Source organism: Abramis brama (genome assembly GCF_963993115.1).
Source record: "Abramis brama genome assembly, chromosome: 7".
Lineage (NCBI taxonomy): Eukaryota > Metazoa > Chordata > Actinopteri > Cypriniformes > Leuciscidae > Abramis > Abramis brama.
In genome coordinates this window covers 44,609,497-44,633,704 of record NC_139969.1, presented here as the reverse complement: position 1 = coordinate 44,633,704, position 24,208 = coordinate 44,609,497, and the positions used below count along the sequence as shown (strand labels likewise).

Sequence of the window (24,208 nt, the reverse complement as noted above, 5' to 3'; positions counted from 1 at the left end):
AAATTAATTGTGCAACCAGATCAATTTAATCGTTTAATTTCTACATATTAAAATTAATTTTAATCCAATATTTTTTTTAATCTATTGTATCTTTCATTAATATTCAGACAAATAAAGCAAACCCAATATTTTCAACTCTAACTTTATTTTTCTGATCCAAGAGATATTTTTGCTCTCTCAAACAAGAATGCCAGTAATGTAACTTAGTAATCTCCCAAACAAGAGTCTCAGTAATGTAACTCAATAGTCACCATTTCTCAAATTGCTTTCTTATAACAAAATGCACTAGTATCATCCATTAACATAAAATACATTGTACCATTCGTAACAAAAACAAAACAAATGAACCAGATTAGCTGGAAGACAGCAAACACTGAGGAACTTGTGTGAGATTACATTAAACTGCAAACTTACATTGAGTCAATATTCCAAAACATCCTTAGTATAGCTTTAAATGTTCACAATAGTGGCTGTATACATTTATATATATACACAGGAGAACTTTGTAGGAAAGCCTTTTACCACCCATTTGCAAGAGCACAACATATACAAATAACAAAATACACCAGTACTATACAGAACAAAAAATACTATAGTACAAGAACTGTCAACAGCTGCAACACAGTGCGCACTGAGGACCTGATGCTGAAATTACAAAAAACTGCAAACAGTTACATTCAAAAAATACTGTAATAGGAAAAAAAGAATGTAACATAACAAAATAGATTTTATGCTTGGCTGAGGTGAAAAAGTTGGTGTATCAATATGGAAACAGACTTACTGAATAAAATGAAACGTGACTTAAAATGTCCACTGAAGCTTAAACTCCTCTGAGAAAAATAAAAATAGTGGCAAATGAAAACATCACATCTGTGTGGAGCAATGAGGAGGCTGTAACATTCTTACATGAAACTAACAAGAAATGTCATAATTCCACATGGTTCTCCATCGTTTGAACTTTGACTGGAGCTCTTTTAATGACGTCATCTCATTGTGTCCTCTTCTTATGCAATGCCTTAATGGTGCAGACGTCACCAACTGTTTATCTCAAAGCGCTTAACTTCTAATATTTATATGGCGTTAATGGATGGATGGATACATTTTGTGCTGAGTGTGGATAGAAACCTGGCTTATTTCCAGGATTGCAATTTTTATTTCAGGTGAATATTCTACAAAATCCAATGACAACTTTAAATGTTCACACCAGTGGCTATGTATTACAGTCCACCACTCACTTTGTTTTCAGTTTGAAACATCTTCTAGGGCTGCATTTTACATCACACTAAATGTTTTCTATCGCCTCCCAAACCAGATTTAAAAATGCAGCTTAGCGGCGTTCACAAGAGCGGCTGAAGAAATCCTACAGTCCAGCAATGATTTTGTTCTTTAGTCCAAGGACTTTGGGGGAAAGCCTTTCTCCATCCATTTCAAGAGCACTTTTTGAATGAATTCATAGGAGTATTTCAGCTCTTTGGGGTAAGCCATGTTCAATACATAGATGACTCCCAGCATCATTGCACATGCTTGGGCTACAGATCCAATGTTGTCCAGAATGATTTCTCCAACATAAATGCCAATGTCATCATGTGCTCCAATTTCTCCACCCTCCTTGTTGATGACATATACGCCCATGGTGGAATTCTGCAGGTCTCTCTGGATGTCATCTCCTTCGATGTCCTGTATATTTGTAGAATATAAGAAAAACATGAATTTATGTAATAGATTTTAATGACCTAAAAATTCTAAATTTCTTTATATTTACAATATATAATTACACTGACAAAAATATTTTCAATAGTTTTACTGACCAGTTAAATAAAGGTTCATGTGAATTAACAAACCACAGATTTTTGTTTTTATGGAATTGTGAAAAATATCCAAACTTTTCTGCAAATGGAGCAGAGACACAGAAGTCAGAATGGATTGGGAGATGGACTAACACATTGTTGGTTTTGGTCTTTTAATTGAACAATAAGAAAAATAATGAATAAAGCCTGCCTTATTGTTTCAAGAACTAAACTGATGGTTTAAAATGTTTTAGCCAATTACTGAAAATCTCCAGTCCAGACACAGACAAATGTACATCATCCTGTGACAACATCCATGTTGTTTTACTCTGCAGGATTTCATTTCCTCAACATAAAGTTTGTCAGAGTCTGTTAATAATTATTGGATGTCAGAGTTCTTGAATGCACCAGGGTGTGTTTAGAAAATGGTACCTGCTTTGAAATACTGTGTATACTGTGATAGGACTACAGCTGCCATAGTTTTGGTGTCAACACACTGATTTTGTTATGCATCGGGTTTGTTTTTGTTTTTGTTGAGTGCCCCTTTAAATTCATTTTCTTCTAACTAGTGGGTTAGGGACATTAGGATCTTAAAACATTTTATAATACAAGACAGTACATCTGACTGATAAATGCAATTACAATGACTTGCCTTATACTCCCGAATGAGATGCCCATCATCCTCACCAAGGTAGATGCAAAGTGCCTTGAGGACTGCTGCCCTTTTAAGATTGATGTCACTTGTAGCCTGTGTAAAAGGATTACAACTATTAAAATACAATAAATAATAAAAAATGTCTTGAAACTGTAGAAAGTTTCAAATTTCAAACCTGTGGTAACCTCAAAAATATATACACAATGACTTCATTATACATTCTGTAAATGGACTGCCTTCTTTAGCTAAAGAATGTTAGTGTATTGTGACTTAATTTTCATAAAATATCAGGTCTGAATGTGTAGGGCGATAGGGTGACAGTTCAGTCTGCATGGTAGGTGCAAATGTACCAAAAGGTCTCCGTTTTAAAACAAAAATGTAGTAGTGTGGATGTAGCCTTAGGAAACTTGCCCCTTACAAATAATCAAGGCTGGCACTAGACAGGTACATTTCAGGTTTCTCCTCAGTGTATATGATATTTTCTACTAAAATGTAAAAACATGTTTACCTCTTGCAAGATCGCCAGATGTTTGGCTAGTTTTTGGCCAGAAACACCTCCCTTTTTGTTGAAAATAGATGTCAGCTGGGGTAAATGTCTGTCCAACTGAGCCATGAAGGTTGTTTCAAGTGGGACAGTTGTTATGCGCTGGAATTCTGCATTTATCTATTACACACACAAAAAAACAACAACAGAAGACAAAGAGCACTGTGATCAGCCATCGGTGTAATGATATTTTGTAGCTATTAAATAGATATATTCTAATTTTCTTATATTAGGTGTACAGTGTGTTCTAGCCAGATGTATTGCTATCAATCAAGGGTAATGGCAAGAAATCAAAACTGGACCAGCTGCCTGCATCCTTATTTAAACCTTGCTAATATTTTTTTATATTTACAATGGGTCAAAGTGCAATGTAAAAACCCAGGGAGCAAGAATGTGCTTACCTCATCAATGTGAAAAAGTGCAGGCCACCTGGCTTTAAACTCTCCGGCAGCTGGATTTTCCTGCACTACCTCTTTTCTTCTGTAGGAGAATGTTTTTGACATCATCTTTTTTACACATGATGCACTGTTTCTTTGTCTGACATCATTCAACATTTCAAGTCTGACATTTTCTAAGCTTTCATCCGTTTCGCCAGCAGGGTGTGAAGGACAAAAGTTGACTTCAGCCTTTTTAGGCTTCTTTACATTTTTGGCTGGGAGGCAGTCATCACTACGTTTGTTTTTCAAAGCATTTACAGTCACTTCTGGAAAGCCAATAGTTCGCATCTTTGTCCTGTAATTAGCCATTTTATATTTTAGGCTAATCATCCAGCCATAGTAACCAGTGGCAGATGGTTCCTTCAAACAGGGACATTTTTTGATGAGTGCCTCTGCTACATCATCTATTTGGTAATTTTGTGGGTACGCTGTATACTGGAAGATCTCCTCGGCTAGCTTCTCTAAGATGTCAGACTTCAACCCTGGAGTAATCTTCAGTTGAGTGCCAGTTTCTCTGAAGCTGTCATTTCCACGTTGAAGCTGCACCTCTACATTGTATGGAAAGTGAGGAATGGGGAATTCACGTGGCCATGCACGTGATCTCAACTCTGAATGTGGCAGAATGATGGTGTCATCCAAGTCTGTTGTGGGCAATGAGGCCTGTGAGGAAATGGGAGATGTTTGGTTACTCACTGGTGCTCCAGATGATCCAGAAGTGCTGGGAGCATTCTGCATTACAGAAGATGGACTCAAACCCACATCATTTAGGGGGGTTAGAGTTAGGGTTGCCATGTACACCAACTTGATTGTACTTCTGTCCTTTATGTCGTGTACTGATGTAACATTCATGAAATCATTGTTGAAGTCAGGATCCATAAATTGAATACGAAAGTCTGTTTCAATTCCAAATGCTTGGCAAATTGTATTGTGGAACTCTGCCAAAGTTTCTGGCATTCCTGAATGGAGATCAAGTCTTCTATAGTCATTGTCGCCCACAATGACTCTCAACTTCAGATGCTGTGCCATTCTTCAATCTAATTGTTAAAGACAAAAAAAAAAAAGGTAAATCAGCATTTCGTACTATTGTTACTTAGGTATAACTTTTTATGAACCGAACCAGAGCAGGAACATTACCACCACACAATTCCAATCTGTAATGTTATTCTGCACTTGAAAACACAATGAATTTTTACCGTTACTTTCTTTGCGTGGAATGAAGAACACTGAGATATTTTTTTCTTTGTTTGTGGTTGTGTGGTAGTTCTTCCTTTGAACATGATATATTTAAACTGACAGATTTGAACACTAATTTGTATTATTTTAGCCACAAATGTTTTCCTTAACATGTACATTTATATAATGGCAACATGAGGGTAGTTTAGTACAGGGAGATGTCAGATGATTGGATTGGATTTCCCTAAGAAAATTCTTTCTATCATTACTAAAAACAAAATTATTCCTCCTGTAAGAAATGTTAGGCTGCCCTCTTGTTACCATATTTAGTGTATTAGTGTATTAACTCATGCAGCGTATGAACACAACACGAACTACCATAATCCAACCTTGTATCTGTATGAATCGTTTAAGTGTCACCATTCGCCGGCCTCCAATCCTGTAATCTGCCAAGGGGTACTGGTCCAACAAGGCACCAAGTTGAATGAGGGAGACTTCTGAAGTGGGACATAACTCAAATGCCCTAAAATGCTCCCTATACCATGCATCAAGCTTTTTAACAATAAAGCTCAAGCTTTTCTCCACTACAACCATCTGGATAACCTCTGCAAACTCTGGTAAGCCACCTACAGAGCCATGAACAACAACCATACCTTCTCTGTAGTTAACTCCATTAACAGACGCATTCTTTGTGAGTTGAATGCGAGTAATATCAGGGTATTCCAACTGCAGAACCTTCTGCACATCCTGATGCAAAATGTCAACAGAGACAGTTGAGACAGCTGAGACAGTCAAGCTAGAAGTTTCGGTTGTGGTTGACGCCAAGTTATAAGCAATCATGAACTGATGCTTCACCGCCATGGACAAGAGTACGTTTTTAAAGCAGCGTGTGTGACGGACCACCTGCTTAAAAAAACTGTGTTTCGCCTCAAACTTCAAAAAATCTGATCATCTGTGGATAATGTTCCACAAAATGATGTTTCGGCAACAGGTTTAGACCAGGAAAAACCTCTTGTAACCTAGCTCTATGGTCACAAATCTTGGCTTCAAGGAAAGCAATGGATTGTGTTGTGTGCACTGGTGCAACAACTAGCTCAACGATATCTTTAAGGTCCAAAATGACCTGCCAGGCAGGTTCATCTGGGAGCACCAAAAGTCCAATCAAAAGCGGAAGCAATCGCAAAAGACTCCAATTTTCATGCGCATTTCCTCCAATGCTTTTCTTCAGCATGAATGTCCTGGGAATAGCATGAGGACGATTACTTTTGTCTGTCCACTTGTAAGGAAATTTCTGAATGGACTCATTGAGTTTGTCAAGTGTGAAATACTTTTTTGAAATTAACAAGTTGAGGCAGTGTGCCAACTCAACTGGTAATATGCCTTCAAAGATGTCATGTGCAACATCTGGAGGGTAGCCTGTGCAGACATTAAAATGAGAAAGATATGAAGAGAAAACACACTTCCTTTTAACACCGTAACAAGGTTGTGCATTATCCTGTGCTGATCTAACATGCATTTCATGCATCTCTTTGCTTCGGAGAGTAAATGTCCCTGAACTCACTTCGCTCTCCTGAATTTCCGACTTTTTTGCCACACAAAAGCGGCAAATGTATTCACCTGCAAAACTTTCAATAAATCCAGCAATTCCATGTGCCCCCAAATTGTCTGCTACAACACACTGTATTGTGCCTTTAACAAAATCTCCAAGCTGAGCAATAAAAATACCTTGACTTTCCAAAATGGCAAGATCCCTCAACAAGGGCTCTAGTACCTTTTCATAGCCATATTTACTCACATCATCAGATCTGCAGAGTAAGGCCAAATAAATTGAAGACAACGAAGAATGACAACCTGGTGGTAAATTGCTGAGAGTCCAGTAAACGCCACAGATCTTGTGCTTTTTACGAGATGTGCCAAGTGGATTACAAATTTCGAAATCATCCACATAAAAATTCAACAACACTCGCAGCTCACCTTCTGACAAAAAATGGTTATCCTTGAAAAACTGACCATCTCGAAAAGACTCGTATTTCACTTCTCCTCTGCCCTCTGATATGAGGTGATTATCTAATGCTTTGTTAAGAATGTGACCATTAGTAAAAAGCTGCTGTAAAAACTTTAATAGTGGAACATACTGCAGCGTTCTTTTATCTTTGTCATCCAAGATATATTCTATGGGTTCCACAACTTGAAAATTGTCTCTGTAGTATTTTTTGCGCTTATAGGATGTTGCCAAAGGACAACCTTTGCCAATTGACTTATAGACAGGATTAGATGTACACAGGGCCGATGCAAGTTCTTCAATGACTGACTGGTCAATTTGCAGGTTGTAACTATTCAGTGTGTCATGTATCACATTTCTTGTACTACACAAAGATGCTGTGCTCAACAAATATTGAAATTCTTCCAGCAATTCATCAATTGCAGCACTTGGCACATGAAAAATATTTTCCAGCTTTAATAACACTGCAGCAATTTTTTGTTCTATTATGTAACAACATTGGCTATCGAATCATTCGTCGTTGGTTTGAATTAACAAATTCAAATACTCTGTGTTGCTAAAAACATTTCTTCCTGAATACAAAAGCTGGTGCACTTTGAACTCGTGAGTGCAAATCATGCTTCGGCTCCAGCTAGTCGGCGACAAATGGACTTTTACGACACTAATTGCACCTCAGAGACATTCCAAACCCCCTTCCCCTCTCTGGACCACAGAGAGATAACGAAACTTTCTATGTTACACACACACACACACCTTTGTATTAGAACTTAGAAATATCATTTTCATATAAGTACAATGCCATTATGCATGTGTGATTAGTTTTGCTTTATAATAGAGGTGTAGTTTTCTAATGTGTAATCTGGAATCAGCATTCAAGATTGTCTGGCAATTGCCTTCCCCCCACTTGGTTTTTATTGCCCTAACGGAATGTCAAGCAAACTGAGATTCCAGGAGAGGAGTAGGAATAAAGTGTTAATCCTACATTTATGTATAACCACTTAAGAAATGTATAAACAAGGATTTGATTTTCCCATATCAAATTTGTGTATCTGCAATGTTATCGTGTATTAATCAAAACTTTAAAATGTTTGTAAGATGCATACAAGTATGTAACTTTGTGTATTCCCATAATCTTTCATATGACATGTTTTATATCATTTTAAATCTTGAGACTTAACGGAGTTGAATCTCAAGAATAGATTGCAATGATATGATTATTACTATATGAATCATCTTACTAGAGTATTAAGACAACACCATAACTCCCTCGAGTGGGTGTCGCCCCCCAGAGACAAAGAACCTTTTCCCGCTTCAGATCTTTGGACGTTCATTGGTTGTTCGTGCGAACAGAGGCGTCAACCCATATTTTCCATAAAAGACCAACTCAGGAAATCTCCGTGAGCACTTTCACGAACCCGCTTCGTCAGCGAGAAGACCCATGGCTCCCTTTTAAGGGAGCATTCATTCTCCGTTTTCTCTTTTATTTTCTTAAGTCTTTTCTTTATTTTCGTCTTCGGACTCAACGAAGCAAACGCAGCAGGCAACTTCAACTCAAAGAGAAAGACTCTTTTGAAAATCCCGCGACCGCGCTCACGGGAAGACACGAGAGCGCGAGCCCTGTTTTCTTAAGGAAACACACGCACGTTGCTCCTAACGACGCACGCACGACTTTGCGTCTGCAGCAACAAAGAGAACCATTTTGCAAGATAAGTTTATTGAACTTTTAATGTGATTTGATTCCTTGCTGTCTCTCAAAAGGTTACATTGCCTGTGATTTTGCCATGCAGAGATCATCTCGGTGATCTCTCTCATCCTGAACTTTAGTTTCACTTTCTCCCTTTCATCCTCTCCCTCTCTCATCTGTTATTCGTTTAGTCTTGTATTTTGTTTACGTGTCCTGTACATACATATTTACTCGTGTAAACTGTAGTATTTCTGTATTCATTAGTTCCATGTATAGTCCAATTATTAAAATTCATACTTGATTGATTCTGTCTGCCTGCTCATAACTAAAGTCAATGAGATGTTTTCGATCTTAAGCTACAAAGCTGATTTGTTACTTTAAGTAACCTAATCTTATAAGAACAGGAGAGTTGTTTTTATGGCCAGAAAATAGCTTTCTTCAAATTATAAGAAAGAGATAATTTTTGTTGGGAAATTGTTAAGTTAATCTTACGGCCGTTTTGCTGGACAAAGTTTTCCCGTTTGATGATTATTCATTTCCATTAAGGGTTATCTCATAATCGATCTGAAATAGGATTATTAGTAAATGAATGATGAATTATAATTAGTTGTGATTGATTATTCAGATATACAAATCGATCTATTTTCAACTTCGAATAAATTAATGTAACTGTATTATGCAAAATATTAATCATATTCATGATTAATTATTAAAATTCCCTATAAATCATTTGAGCTAATGTTAAATGTACTACTAATGCCAGTGCGGTTACAGTTTATGGTGGAGAACGCGACGCATCTCAAACTTTGTTTATGAGCAATTCAGTTTCAATCTGTTATGAATATTAATAATTTTGTGCACACATTTTATGAAATTATGAAATTGTGAGATAAGTCGCAAACGCGAACTCACTTCTAACTGACCAAGGCAAAAAGCCGAAGTCAGTAACGTCAACGTTACATTTTTAACAGCTGCTAAAATATGCCTAGACATTTTTATCACTGTTAAGTGCTGAGTACCTGCAGTATCAATGTTACAAATGTCCTGTTAGAGACGAAAGAATCGCTCTGCAGTGGAGACATTTCTAATATTTGTTGTAAATCGCTGTGAATGAAGAATTCTCACGTGCGTATAACCGGTATTAATAAATATGTTTTTAAGCGAGATTCCTTAAACATATATGGCCTTGCATGCATGCTATCGTTATTGAATTCGTGGTTAGTCCAGTGATATTCAACAAAACGGTAAACTCCTGGTTAACATTGACCTAGCTAATCAATCGAAAACCTAAATACACAAATCATAAGTGCTATTTTGATAAGTGTGTAATATGGGAGTCTAGCAACAGACGGAAAATTCCTGTTGTCCACATTTGAGTATTTGCGGCGAAGAAACCCCGCCATACTCTCCTGTGCAGTATTAATAGCACCCAAAGGTCCGCCGAGACCTCTGTCTAGTTTGTGATTTGTTGTAGAGAATCAGCGCGTGACGCGATCTGAACGCTCTTAGATTTAAAATCACAGTGACGCGGTTGTAATTCCACTGACTGAACACCAGAGGGAGTCCTTTGTGTTTAGCAGTCTCCAATTACGGCTGAATTCATTTCCCGGTGAATTAATGTCTAAACTCTAAATAACTATTCGCATTTACAGCTTGGCTTGTGCAAGTATTATTTCATGTTTGACAAATTTTCCTGCTTTTGACTGATACATTTACTCTGAGTTTGGTTCAAACCAGATTTGAATTAAAACTTAGATTAAATCCCAGCCATTCACGTAGAGGAAACAACGGCACCTAGTGGCCGCCTCCCGCTAGGTCGGTTCACTCAGCTCTCTTTTCTCTCTCTTCAAATCCTGTCGGGAATTGTTTATTTCCACTTTTCTCTTTTGATTTACTTTATAGTTATGGATGACACTTCATTGTCACCATTAATTATTATGGGATATTATTCTGAGTTCTCCTTTTACATTTTCTTTACATGCTCATTTAAATTTGATTTAAACTAGTTTGAATTTTAAATTTAAATTGAGTTGTCTATTCAGCCACTGATATCCACTTGGAGGAAACAGCACCATCGTGTGGCCTTGTGGATACTAAGTCGGCATCACTATTTTCCTCCTTTCACTCTTTTATATCGCCTTTCTCTCCTGATTATTTTTATAAATAGGACTGATACTTTAGTGTATCTGGATTATTATAGGATATCATTCCGATTTTTACATGTCCTTGCATGCTTATTTCAAATTTTAATTTAAACAAATTTTGAATTTTGAATTTGAATTAAGTTTTCGGTTTGCCAGGTTGAGCACAGAGAGGGAGCACGCCCCCTTGTGGTGAAAACCCACTACTGCGGCCTCCCTCTTCTCCTGGGTACCTCCTGTCATTTCATTTTGATTTTGATTTTCAAATTTTTTTTTTTTATTCTATTATTTTATTTCTATCTTGTTCCTTCCTCTCTCTTTTGGGTTAGGTTATTTTGATAATTACAATCATTATCATAATTCCCTTTTTTGTTTTATTATTATTTAGTAAAGCCTTTGATTTCTATTGCTGCCTACTTAATTACTCAATTTGGTTTGAAAACAACTTAATCCCCTTTAAGTTCACTTGTTCATCTCTTCGTGTGTATTTTAGGTAAGCACTTAGTGATCCCGTGGTGACTTGACAGTCATCGCTGGTGGTTTCCTGCAGGCGAGGTCATCTGTCCGACGCTACCTGGCACTGGCCGTGTGTCTCGGACTCTTCCGAATCTCGTACCTCCGTTTGTGGCACGCCACCCCGACATCAGCAATTTGGCCCGCCAAAAGGTTAAGTCAACGTCAGCGACACACAAGGCAATTTTGAGACAATCACTCGAACTGGGGTCTGCTGAAAGGACCACTCCGAAAGGAGAGTTCCGAGGAAAACTCAATCTTTCCGTGCCGTCTGATGATTGACACCTTGGCGCTGCCACTTTGTGTTTAAAGTCGCAAGTGGTTTGAGTGGGCACACCGTGGTACCGAGAGACGAGGTTGCCCGAGAGCACTGCGGTCAAGTGTTGGAGAACCGTCGGAGAGGTTGACCGAGCCACTGGTTTCCACCTGAGTGGCCTCAATTCACCGCAGGTAAACTAAATTTAGTAAAACCCATTCCACTTACTATAAGCCACAGAACACTAGATATCTCCCGGATACTTTAAGTGTTTGGCCCATCTCTTCTCTAAGCCACACCATCTTCCTAGGTTTTCTACCCCGATAGCCCCACTCACCTGTTGGCCCTATCTCAAACCCTAGCAGCAGGCTTAGGCCTCCTTATTCTCCCTAACACATACTGTGTTACTATTCTGTTTATTTAATTTCAGACCTAGTCATCACTAGTGTTTTGTTTTACCTCAGTCTTTTCTATCCTTTGTTCGGTTGTGATTTGTTTCTTTCATTTTCACCTAGAGACAAGTAACCTATGAGAGCCACCAAGGAAGCTAAATAATAGAGCGACAAACCAAGCAGCCGGTGTCATCACGTGACCTGCGAGGCTACTGCCTGTCAAATCTCTAGTTCGGGTCCTTAGACCCAAGTCAATTGGCTCCGCTAACTGTCTAACTGTGCATCAGTTAGCCCAAAATTCTCATAAACGGCATAGCCCGTATGAGTATAGCTCATTAACCTTAGAACGAACTTGCATTGGTCTCTTTGTGTGTGTGCTGTGTTTCTCTCGCCTACAGCGAAGCCAATATGTCCCGTGCATCCAGTCCCGCGGTCCGTCGGGAGCACTTAGCCAAGGACCTGGAGCATCTGAGCCAAACGCAACTGGACACCGAGCTAGACGAACTGATAACACACGATCCTACCCAAAGCTACAACTACAAAGACGGGGCCAGGATCGTCAGCATCGTCACCCACAACGTCGTCGCCCAGGCGAGGCACAGCGAACGGCGCAACATCGACCTGGAGCAGCAAGCAGCAGCGCTACAGCTTCAAGTGGAGGAGGCCCGGAAGGACCAGGCCCGAACCCAAAGTCGCCTTGATCAGCTCCTCCTCGAAACCCAGAACCAGCGCGAGAAAGAGGACGCCACAGATCCAGAACTACAGAAAGAAGTAGAAAGACTTCGAAATGCCCTGCAAGATCTGCGCCTCGACACAGACCAAAGAGAACAGTTGGAGAGAGAAACCAGAAAAGAACTCGACGAAAAACTCCAACAAAGTGACGCTCTCCTAGAGAGAGCCGAGACTGAACTAAAAGAAGCAGAAGCAAAAGCCAGGGCCTGCGAAAAACATTTGCAAATGGCCCGAGCTAAAATCGGCGAGCTTACTCTGCAGAGAGACGAGCTCCAAGATGAACTTGACACTGTTCATGCAGAACTGAGACAATCTTACAGACTGCAGAGTGGCTGGAACGGAGAAACACACATCACAGAGTTTCTCCTGGCCAGCCACCCCAACCCTTTCAGCCAAGAACCCAAAACTGAAAAGGGAAATGTAAGCCCACGGCTCAAGACATCACCAGCCAGCTTTCAAGAACACCTGTCAGCAGCAAAAGGGGGAGGACCCCTTCAGACAACCCATGCCACTAACCACGGCACGACCCCCCGAGAACTTGACAAGCTAGCTCGAAACATTCCTATGTTCGATCCAGATTCTGCAGAAGGTTGTGACATTCATGCTTATTTAAAAGACATTGACTTTCACTTGCAAACTGTCGCCAACGTGACAGCTTGGGACAATTTGTATCTGTTAAGAATAACGGCTAGCAGTGATGTTCGTAGCTTCCTAGACCATCAAACTGAGGCTGTCAAAACGGACTTCCAACAATTACGGCAAGCTTTGATCCGTGAATTCTCTGATCCAGACTCCGATCAAGGCTTCATCGCTGCTGTAGACCTCAAGCAAGGTCGGCGTGAACACCCCCAGATCTACTACAACCGACTCCGACAAGCCTTCTTCGGAGCACGGAATGAGCCCGGGGTGGAACAGGATGTTACCTTTAAAACTCTTTTCCTGCGGAATCTCCATCCAACCTTATCCCATCATATTGGGGTTTTGGCCGATGCACGGACCATGTCTACCCAACAGCTGCGTGACTTAGCCCATAAAGCTTACACCAAGCAAAAGACTATTTCTGAAAAGACTGTGAAAAACCCCACAATCTATTCTGTCTCTGAGCACTGTTCAGAACTGACTTTAGAGGGTGCCCCACAACACCACAGTCACAGACATTTTTACAGAGAGTCACGACCGTTCCAAACCAGCAGAGGGCAACACAATCGCGGTGGTGCTCGTCCAAAGCACCAGAGCGAGCGCTCTGAAAGATTCTGGGAAGCCGGCCGGCGACCCAAGAAGAACCGATCTCCACCGTCCAGGACAACAAGCCCCGACAGAGAGTGGAACCACTCTCGACACGACACTGGTAAGCTCAAGCCTGAGCTCACATCAGATAACCACAGTGCAGCCACGTCTGAGACAGCAGAGATCCTAAGGGTGCTGAAAGAGCTTCTTCACCAGACACGTCGCAAGAAAGACAAGGACGAGCCAGACATCTTATGCCTAAGCATAAGAACTGAAACCAAACCGTCTGACCGCCATCTGACTGAGCCAAGCACCTCGAACACTGCTCATCATCCACAGACCACAGAGCTAATTGTCACATCACAAGGTGACAGCATCACCAAAGCTCCACAACTGACAGCTGCACACCCTGAACGAGACGGCACACTTCCTCACACCAGGTACCAAAATACCAAGGTACCAGGAAACGCTGTTCTGTCTAACTGCCTCCACAGCAAGCTACACGAGACCGGTCCTAACCACCCAACGACCGTTACACCTGTCCCGATGCCAATGTTTTTGGGCAACCTGATCAAAAAGGGGGTGGCCCAAAAACTCTACCTGAACATCACGTTGGAAAAGGAAGTGAGCATGGAAGCCCTGATAGACACAGGATCAGACATTACGATAATTTCAGTCCAACTGTTCCAAAGACTCCAATTTGAAGCTAAGAGACAAGACCGAACTCTTACACCTCAAACTTGCGAACTGAACGTACAGTCATACTGTCAACATGACATCCGGCTCGAACAGGTAGCTCACATTCACCTGACAATTGGTCCTTTGAGTCTAGTCCATCCAGTGTTCATCTCAAAAATGGACACTTTTCCGTTCCTCATCGGCAGAGACCTTCTAGATCTTTTTGAACCGTTACTGGACTTGAAACAGCTCAAGGTCTGGGCTCAAGTACGAGAACTTCACTCCCTCCAGTCACAGCCAGACGGTCAGGTCACAAAGGTCACGGGAACTTCCGCAGAGCCAGACTTTCAGGCCACAGAGTTCATGGGAACTCCCACAGCCAGCCATGAAGACACAGACTCAGCACCAACTGAAGGTTCGAATCCGCTACCCTGCACCTTACAGCCCACCAAAGACTTTGACACCTGCTGCCTCAAGGTCATGACTGACCTGCAGCGACATGACCTCACTCAAGCCATCGCCAAGCCCGGCGCACTAAACAACAAGCTGTGGCCACTTTCAACCCACCCACCCACCCTAAAGAAAGTGAAGATTACACACAGCATAAGACCTTTACAAGCTCAACTGCCTACCTCAGAGCCGCTTACGCTGGCTCCGCTGTTTGCAAAGACAACCATAACGGACATGCGGGCTTCTGACATCTACATAAAGACTTTAAATGCCCACCTCTCAAACCCCTCCAACCACCCTTGCATTCCATCTGACCTCACTGACAACCAGTGCCTCAGACCACTGCATGACACAACGCACATGCTGCGTGAACAGAAAAACATTCTGAGTTGTGCACCGATTGACATCACAATGCCAAGGCTTGTAATGCCACGGCGCACAAAAGGGGGGTAAACTGCTAATGTTCGTCTATAACGCATCATGTGCTACACACAGCAGCACCAGAGACACTGACGAGACACTGAAGCAAGCGACAAGCCGACAGCAAGATGTGGCAAAACATGGGCCAAGGCGAACTAAACCCAGTCGCCGCCCACGAAGTAAAAAGACTGCCCGGTCCAATCAAAGACAACCCTTGCTGGCTTCTTCCTCCCCTTTCTCTCTCTCTCTCCCTGTTGTTTGTACCAGGTTGCTGCTGGGGTTCGCCATGCTGTACTGTCAGCCAACCAGAGGACAGCTGCCACTGAGAGAACGACTGAGACTCCAGATTACTGACGACAGGACCTACCCCCAGCAAATGCATGGTCGACTCATCCAGCCCTGCCCGGTCTACAGAGCACACTACCCCAGCTCCGTAGCCCAATACATCTGGACAAGTGCCCGACGGACAGAGGACCCCCTCTCTCATGCCGAGGCCAAGGTCGAACACATGCTCAACCAACTAAAGAAAGTGACTGTCGCACAATCGGGACTCCTAAGCACCAACCACCACTCCAGATGGCTCCTGGGAGTGTTGCTCTGAGTCGTAGCTGCCGCCAGAACTCTGTTTAACATTGGTATGTCCAGTGTAAATGCAGCGAACCAGACCGCAAACTCCATGAAGCCTCGGTTTACTGTCTTACAGAGTGACTTTGTCCAGACTCAGCTGGTTACAGCAGTAACGACAGACATGCTGTGGGAGGTTAGCTCCTCCAATGACAGCCTAGCCACAGGTGTAATTCCACCGTACCTGATATTAAGCCTGATGCTAACTGTGCTGGCTTCCGCCATCAACATGCCAGCTGACCCTCTACAAATACACCTGGCCTACTCTCTGGGTAGCGCCATCTCACTCTGCGTCGATCCCGTGCAGAGAGAAGTGGGCTTTCTCCTAAATCTGCCTATCATTGAGTCAAGCCAAGTCCACAGACTTACAGACACTGTCAAGGTCAGGTTTTGGAAAAACAACACCCACATCAAGATAAGCCCTCCAGACGTGGTGGCCTACCACGACAGCGACACACAACTGTACTCAGCTCCAAACCTGCACCTGTGTACTATGACCAAAGACATTCATTATCTCTGCCTTAGCAAACCCTTACTCAGAGACAACGCTGAAGAAATCTACGGGTTGCACCCCCTGGTCAACAAAGTCACCAACACACAAGCAGAGATTGCAGGTGAAAGGTTGCGTGCTAACACACCTGTGCACACCGCCACTGTCACTCACGACCAGCATGACACAACCAGCCGTGTCAACATGCTCAACCAGAAAATGGGACTTCAAGTACTGAAAGGTGTCATCCTACACCTTGATGGCCTGACATGGTACCAGCTTCCCAGCAAAGAGTACCAGACAGCACTGAAACTACCATCCTCTAAGAACTTCAACTTCACCTTAAATCCAGGACTGGAACTCTGGATTGAGAAAAGGGGGGGGTCCCAACTCACTGACCCTGCTCCTGTCAACACAGCCCCCCGAGCACTGTCTCGACGACCTGTTCTGAACACTTCATCTGCGGTCCAAGCAGGGACCGCCGCCGACATTGTGCTGTACATCTCTGCAGGTAATCAGCCACACCCTGACACTAGGTTGGCCTTCATCCTGTACAGAAGACTCAACGAGATGCGATACAGCCAAGCTCACGAAAGCTGTGTCCGAAGGTCTCAGACGGAATCCCCGGAAAAGGGGGTGCCAAGTCAGAGACCACGCCGAACCTCATCGAGCTGAATCCTCAGCTCCAAGAACCACCTGCCTTCCTACCGTCATGATCCACCTGCTACACGACTGTCATGATTCACCTACCATGTGACCATTGTGATGATTGTCGTCCGATGATGTCCACGCAGGGACTTCATCAGACGAAAAGGGGGAATATGTAACAACATTGGCTATCGAATCATTCGTCGTTGGTTTGAATTAACAAATTCAAATACTCTGTGTTGCTAAAAACATTTCTTCCTGAATACAAAAGCTGGTGCACTTTGAACTCGTGAGTGCAAATCATGCTTCGGCTCCAGCTAGTCGGCGACAAATGGACTTTTACGACACTAATTGCACCTCAGAGACATTCCAAACCCCCTTCCCCTCTCTGGACCACAGAGAGATAACGAAACTTTCTATGTTACACACACACACACACCTTTGTATTAGAACTTAGAAATATCATTTTCATATAAGTACAATGCCATTATGCATGTGTGATTAGTTTTGCTTTATAATAGAGGTGTAGTTTTCTAATGTGTAATCTGGAATCAGCATTCAAGATTGTCTGGCAATTGCCTTCCCCCCACTTGGTTTTTATTGCCCTAACGGAATGTCAAGCAAACTGAGATTCCAGGAGAGGAGTAGGAATAAAGTGTTAATCCTACATTTATGTATAACCACTTAAGAAATGTATAAACAAGGATTTGATTTTCCCATATCAAATTTGTGTATCTGCAATGTTATCGTGTATTAATCAAAACTTTAAAATGTTTGTAAGATGCATACAAGTATGTAACTTTGTGTATTCCCATAATCTTTCATATGACATGTTTTATATCATTTTAAATCTTGAGACTTAACGGAGTTGAATCTCGATAATAGATTGCAATGATATGATTATTACTATATGAATCATCTTACTAGATTATTAAGACAACACCAAAACTCCCTCGAGTGGGTGTCGCCCCCCAGAGACAAAGAACCTTTTCCCGCTTCAGATCTTTGGACGTTCATTGGTTGTTCGTGCGAACAGAGGCGTCAACCCATATTTTCCATAAAAGACCAACTCAGGAAATCTCCGTGAGCACTTTCACGAACCCGCTTCGTCAGCGAGAAGACCCATGGCTCCCTTTTAAGGGAGCATTCATTCTCCGTTTTCTCTTTTATTTTCTTAAGTCTTTTCTTTATTTTCGTCTTCGGACTCAACGAAGCAAACGCAGCAGGCAACTTCAACTCAAAGAGAAAGACTCTTTTGAAAATCCCGCGACCGCGCTCACGGGAAGACACGAGAGCGCGAGCCCTGTTTTCTTAAGGAAACACACGCACGTTGCTCCTAACGACGCACGCACGACTTTGCGTCTGCAGCAACAAAGAGAACCATTTTGCAAGATAAGTTTATTGAACTTTTAATGTGATTTGATTCCTTGCTGTCTCTCAAAAGGTTACATTGCCTGTGATTTTGCCATGCAGAGATCATCTCGGTGATCTCTCTCATCCTGAACTTTAGTTTCACTTTCTCCCTTTCATCCTCTCCCTCTCTCATCTGTTATTCGTTTAGTCTTGTATTTTGTTTACGTGTCCTGTACATACATATTTACTCGTGTAAACTGTAGTATTTCTGTATTCATTAGTTCCATGTATAGTCCAATTATTAAAATTCATACTTGATTGATTCTGTCTGTCTGCTCATAACTAAAGTCAATGAGATGTTTTCGATCTTAAGCTACAAAGCTGATTTGTTACTTTAAGTAACCTAATCTTATAAGAACAGGAGAGTTGTTTTTATGGCCAGAAAATAGCTTTCTTCAAATTATAAGAAAGAGATAATTTTTGTTGGGAAATTGTTAAGTTAATCTTACGGCCGTTTTGCTGGACAAAGTTTTCCCGTTTGATGATTATTCATTTCCATTAAGGGTTATCTCATAATCGATCTGAAATAGGATTATTAGTATATGAATGATGAATTATAATTAGTTGTGATTGATTATTCAGATATACAAATCGATCTATTTTCAACTTCGAATAAATTAATGTAACTGTATTATGCAAAATATTAATCATATTCATGATTAATTATTAAAATTCCCTATAAATCATTTGAGCTAATGTTAAATGTACTACTAATGCCAGTGCGGTTACAATTATCTCTGGCTGATCCTTTGACTTATCTAAATCAATGTCATCAGACTGACTTTCATTACAGAATTCTTCACTGTCTGAAACATCAGGCTCTTCAGTTTCAGCTACACTAGTTCCCTGAACTACACCATGCTTAAAATCTCTCAACGTATGTAAGCTGTGCTTCCGACTTTTATGCGACTTGAAGGTGCTGTATACATTGGATGTATATTCACAGCCTTTAAACATACATGTGACTGTCTCATTGTTTTTCAGATGATGGCCTATGTGCACAAAATAATCATGTTCTGTTCCAAGTTCACTACAGCCACATAAATGACAGGAAAATGAAGTAAATATGTCAGAGTGCTTTAAGGTATTTTCGTGATACCTTGACAAATGTGACAAAAGTGAATTCCAAGTCGTAAATACGCATGGACAATTAGGGTATATACACTTAATATGATGGCCAAGCCCAAAATGACTATGTTTTAGTCTGTAATGTTTAAGAATTTCTGATCGCCTAGACACTTCCGCACCACAGTCTTTACACTGCCACATAAACTAGACAAACCACAAAGAGAGAAAAGGGGACAAAAATCAAACATTAGTGATGGTGTCGTAACAGTCACATCCGGGGCATGGTGATCCACTTCAACTTTGATTACATAAAGCTATGCTCTGTAAAGAGAACTAAGGCCCGGTTTCACAGACAGGGCTTAGACTAAGCCAGGATTAGACCATAGATCAATTAGGACATTTAAGTAATTTTTATAGACATGCTTAGAAAAAAACATTACCGATGTGCATCTTAAAACTAAAAAGGCACTGATATATTTTTAAGATCAGTCAGTGCAAGTTTATTTCAGTGGAAACAGCTCAGACTTACATTTTAGTCTAGGACTAGTCTTAAGCCCTGTCTGTGAAACCAGGGGCATATGTATAGTTTATTGTGACTTAGTTTGGGCCATGGAATCTCATATTAAGCAAACAGAAGCTTTACTCAACAGATTAAGGGCGTACTCACACTCAGCACGGAACTTGAATTATATGATGATAAAGTACCAGCGTTGAGATCCCCCCCCATAAATAAAGAAAATGTATACCACACAGTTACAGAACATTTTACAGTTTACAGAAACAAGCTACAGTTAGTCCAAAATGCAGCCGCTAGAGTTCTTACTAGATCAAGAAAATATGATCATATAACACCGATTTTATCATCACTACATTGGTTACCTATAAAGTTCCGTATTAATTACAAGGTATTGCTACTGACTTATAAAGCCCTAAACGGCTTAGCTCCAGTCTATTTAACGGATCTTCTATCGCCCTATAATCCATCGCGCTCTTTAAGATCAATAAATTCAAGGCTTTTGGTCATACCTAGGATATCCAGATCCACCAAAGGAGGGAGAGCATTTTCACATTTGGCTCCAAAACTCTGGAATAGTCTTCCTGATACTGTTCGTTGCTCGGACTCACTCTCCCAGTTTAAAACTAGATTAAAGACGCATCTTTTCAGCCAGGCATTCATATAATATTGTTAATCTCACAGTTTCAAACTACAATCCGGCCTCTAGTTCATAAATGCCAGAGGAGAACTGGCCCCCGACTGAGCCTGGGTTCTCCCAAGGTTTTTTTTTTTCTCCATTAGGTCACCTGATGGGGCCTGCCATTATGATTATGTAGAAACATAAATTCTTGCCGTCAGTGCACATTAACCAACATGATTTCACAGGTGTATTTTGTTAACACATTGACAAGATTAAAACATGCTTACAGCCAGTCAGGAATAACGTTAATGTAATGTTAGGCTTGGCCAGTCTAACGTAACGTAACTTACAAGCCCAGACAGCAAGGAAGGTGCAGCTACAATTAACGTTAACATTCGTAAAACTGTTTTGCTTTTATTCGGCTTCCACAAACTAATAAATAAGTCAAGACAAACACTGAATTCACCAAGCATTTAACACTTAAGCTAAGTTAACTTACTAACCTTACACAACTCACGTGGTTAAGCTAGTCGCTGAAACCTTAGCTAATGTAATTTCTATAAAAAACACACAAACTTAGCATTAGCTAAACACATTTTTTTTCTATAAAATGTTTTAAAGTGTAAACAGAACCCTGTTTAAGTAACAAATATAACACACCAATGATTATATATTGCTTACTTACCGAAAATGCAGAGCTGGATGCAGCATTCAAACGAGTGCGTGATGCAATCCCCCGCCTTGGCGCCTTCAGAAAAAAATGTGTCTGCACATGCGCAGACCGGACAGTATATGGAAATTAAATGAAACGTATTTTTTTCTAATTACTTTTAATTGAATGAAATGAACTTGTTTTAAACAAGGGCAGTGAATTTGAAAATTAATAATAAAAAATACGTAGGATTAAATAACACATTAAAATCAGTGAAATTAACCAGCTAAAAACATGTAACATTTACAAGGGGTCAGAATCATTTTTTTCAGTGTACCAGTCAACTGCGTCATCATCCATTCAACAAAAGTACATACAGTTCATCGTAGACACACAACAGTATCTAAAGCAGTGGTTCTCAACCTGGGGACACAAAGGTCTTGCCTAAATTACAAACTGATCATTGACATTTTCAAACCTCTATTAAAAAGGCAGAAAACCACAAATGAGCACAAGTCCTTACTCCATTTCAATAACCTACCCAGCTCTACTGTCCCTGTACAATATTTTCTTACCAGCTGCAATGCCCCCTGCCAGCTGCTGTCCCTGGATGAAAGTTTGTACTAATGCCTTCATCTGTACGATGCACCACTCTGGATCTTTGACCATCTCTGTGGGATCCAGGCAGGCAATCTGCCTAACAATGGGGAATTTCAACGGGGACCTTTCTTGCAGTTTCTTTATGATTCGAATCAGACTCTGCAAACACTCTCTTCTCAGGCTGAGTACGGAGTGTTCCCCTATCTTGGTTCCTGGTTTGCCCAGGAGTGCCTATTAAGGAACATTATTTATTTAATAATTAATTAATATAATAATTATTTATTAATTTAAGGAACACCCATGTCAATGTTTTCTTTGAAAGGAAATGTTTGTATAATATTAATGATCATAATATTCATAGTGAACAAATTGTATGTAATTGTGATTGTGTAATTAGTGTGATTGTGTAAAACAAATAAACAACAATGAAATTACCTTGATGGAAGATTCAGCCCCCAAGCCTATGTCTACCCTTTTGAGGGAGATCCAGTTCTTCTCATCAGAGATGTCTAATTTAATGAGCTGCAGGGGGGTTAGGTCTTGAATGAGCTCCCTTCTGATGAAGCGCTCAGTAAACTCTGATGATGACAACAAGCAGATAGTTACCAAGCCATTCCATCAATTAATACAGGTTTACATTCAAATGAGTTAATCAAAACCTTTACAGTGATACTCACCAAGAGAAGCTGAGTTAAATCTTTTGCCAAAAATGGCAACACAGGCTCATCTGTCTGGTATTTTTGGAGAAAGGGGTTGAAACTTCTTGCAATGGAGAGGAAGAATTGGAGCTTTGGGATTAAGAGTGGATCCCCCTGTGCTGCCAGGATGGCGTCATAAGAGGCCGTGTTTGGTTTTTGAACCTTCTTATTCTCTGCAGCATTGATGCATTTCTGAATCATAGGCCAAATTTCCAGGACTCTCTCGGCAACTGGCACATTTTCTACCCATCTGTGGCCACAGAAAGAGAGGGGAAAGCAGGACGACCCAGTGGTGATGGTGTAGTCCTCTCTGCGGGCAGGAACGTTGTGAAAGAGGAAATGGAGCGCACGCAGGAGCTTGTCAGTTTTCCAGGCTGTGAAGCCTGCCTTCATGGCATTGTGGAGAGTGTGAAGTCCACAGCTCCCAGCTATCAGGACTTGAGCACCTCCATACAGCTCGGTATGCTCCTTTTGAAGGAGATCGAGGAGCTTGAAGTTTACGCTGGGGCCATCCATTCCCACAGAGAGGAGCCGCCTCATGTTGAGCTGAGCAACACATTCCTGTGAATTATCACACAGAAGAAAGTTTGTTTAAATAACATTTATTGATGAAGTAAACCACATTCAATATACAGACCGACAGTAAAACTGTATACAGTATGCTTCAAATTAAACATTTAGCTTTATTATCCTAATGTAAAACGTAAGTAAGATGTTGAAATACATTTGAAAGAGATAGATATTATGCTTATGTCAAGGACTGCTTTGCCAAAGCATAAGTTAGGCTATAACACTTTTTAATTACCATTGTTTATGTAGAGGATGATTTTGCAATTATACTGCCTTGATTAATGCTTGATTTGCTTTGAAGTGATGTAACCTAAATAATAATAATGCTTTTGTTTAAATAGATGTATGTAACCCTGTTATTGATGTTGAACAAGATATGTATGGTGTGATTTTACTGTTATTAAGAAAACTACTTACTTGCATGAAATGTATGTATTGACTAATTTAGAGAAGGAAGTACTTATGTATTAGAAATAGTTTTTATGATAAATGGAAAATGTACTAGTTAAAGTATGTGTTGCAGACAATTAGGAGAAGAAAGCAGAGAAAGAGAAGACGGAGGCGCCGTGAAGGGATACGCCGTAAACAACTAAGGGCCGTGTCGAAGGAGTTGGCAGAACTCCATTTGATGACGTCAGAGGAGAGTCTGGAACCTGTATTTCGAGGCCTGCGTATATAAGACTGAGAGAGAGACTGAACCGGCGGAGACTGAATAGCGCAGTGTCCCTCGACGCCTGTAACCAGCTGATTGTTGAAACTTATTATTGTAACCTAACTGTAACTTTGATATAACTTTTGTTAACTTTAATAAAACTTATATTATATTATTGGCAAGAGATTGTCTACCTGAGTTATAATTTAAGAGCCTTAAGCAAGAACTGACCACAGGGAAGTCTGCTGAACTAATTGTAAGTACTTTTGGATGCTTATAGTTTTGTCCAGATTCGACTTTCCTTACCTACCTGAGAATAATAAATAAATAGGTAAAAGGTGTAAAGGTTAAAGGACACACCATAAAACACCATATATACATTTTTCCAACATTGTGTTGTAGGCAGAAGTAGGCTAAATGAATAAAACGATCAAATCTATGAAACTGTTCAAATGCAAACAATGTCCCCTGGCCAGTGTTGGGCAAGCAACTTGGAAAAATGTATTAAGCTAATCTATAAGTTACTCTCCATCAATCACTAAATGAAAGCTACCCACCAAACGAAA

General features: G+C 40.7%; 2 protein-coding genes and 1 pseudogene across 14 annotated transcripts in view; 1 reads left to right on the top strand and 2 right to left on the bottom strand.

Moving 5' to 3' along the window:
* Positions 1-24,208, top strand: part of LOC311087309 (uncharacterized protein) — a 504,672-nt gene that overhangs the window by 425,820 nt on the left and 54,644 nt on the right. The window lies entirely within an intron of this gene.
* The window catches only part of LOC311087330 (uncharacterized protein), a 34,519-nt gene that overhangs the window by 1,380 nt on the left and 8,931 nt on the right, over positions 1-24,208 (bottom strand). For 2 of the 4 annotated variants that reach the window (XM_084120661.1, XM_084120662.1), the window contains exons 6-7: positions 22,400-22,981; positions 22,158-22,300 (exon numbers count right to left, since the gene is read on the bottom strand). In XM_084120661.1, the coding sequence (XP_083976787.1) occupies positions 22,782-22,981 (200 nt within the window). In that variant the 3' untranslated portion in view covers positions 22,158-22,300; positions 22,400-22,781. Of the gene's footprint in view, positions 1-21,155; positions 21,237-21,697; positions 21,954-22,157; positions 22,301-22,399; positions 22,982-24,208 lie in introns of those variants that run through there. The other 2 variants (XM_084120659.1, XM_084120660.1) reach the window with 2 other exon arrangements.
* On the bottom strand, positions 144-20,593 carry LOC311087324 (annotated as a pseudogene). Its single transcript, XR_014609614.1, has 5 exons — positions 20,361-20,593; positions 3,388-4,457; positions 2,951-3,106; positions 2,440-2,535; positions 144-1,677 (listed from the first exon to the last, which is right to left on the bottom strand). The product of XR_014609614.1 is annotated as an uncharacterized misc_RNA (transcript).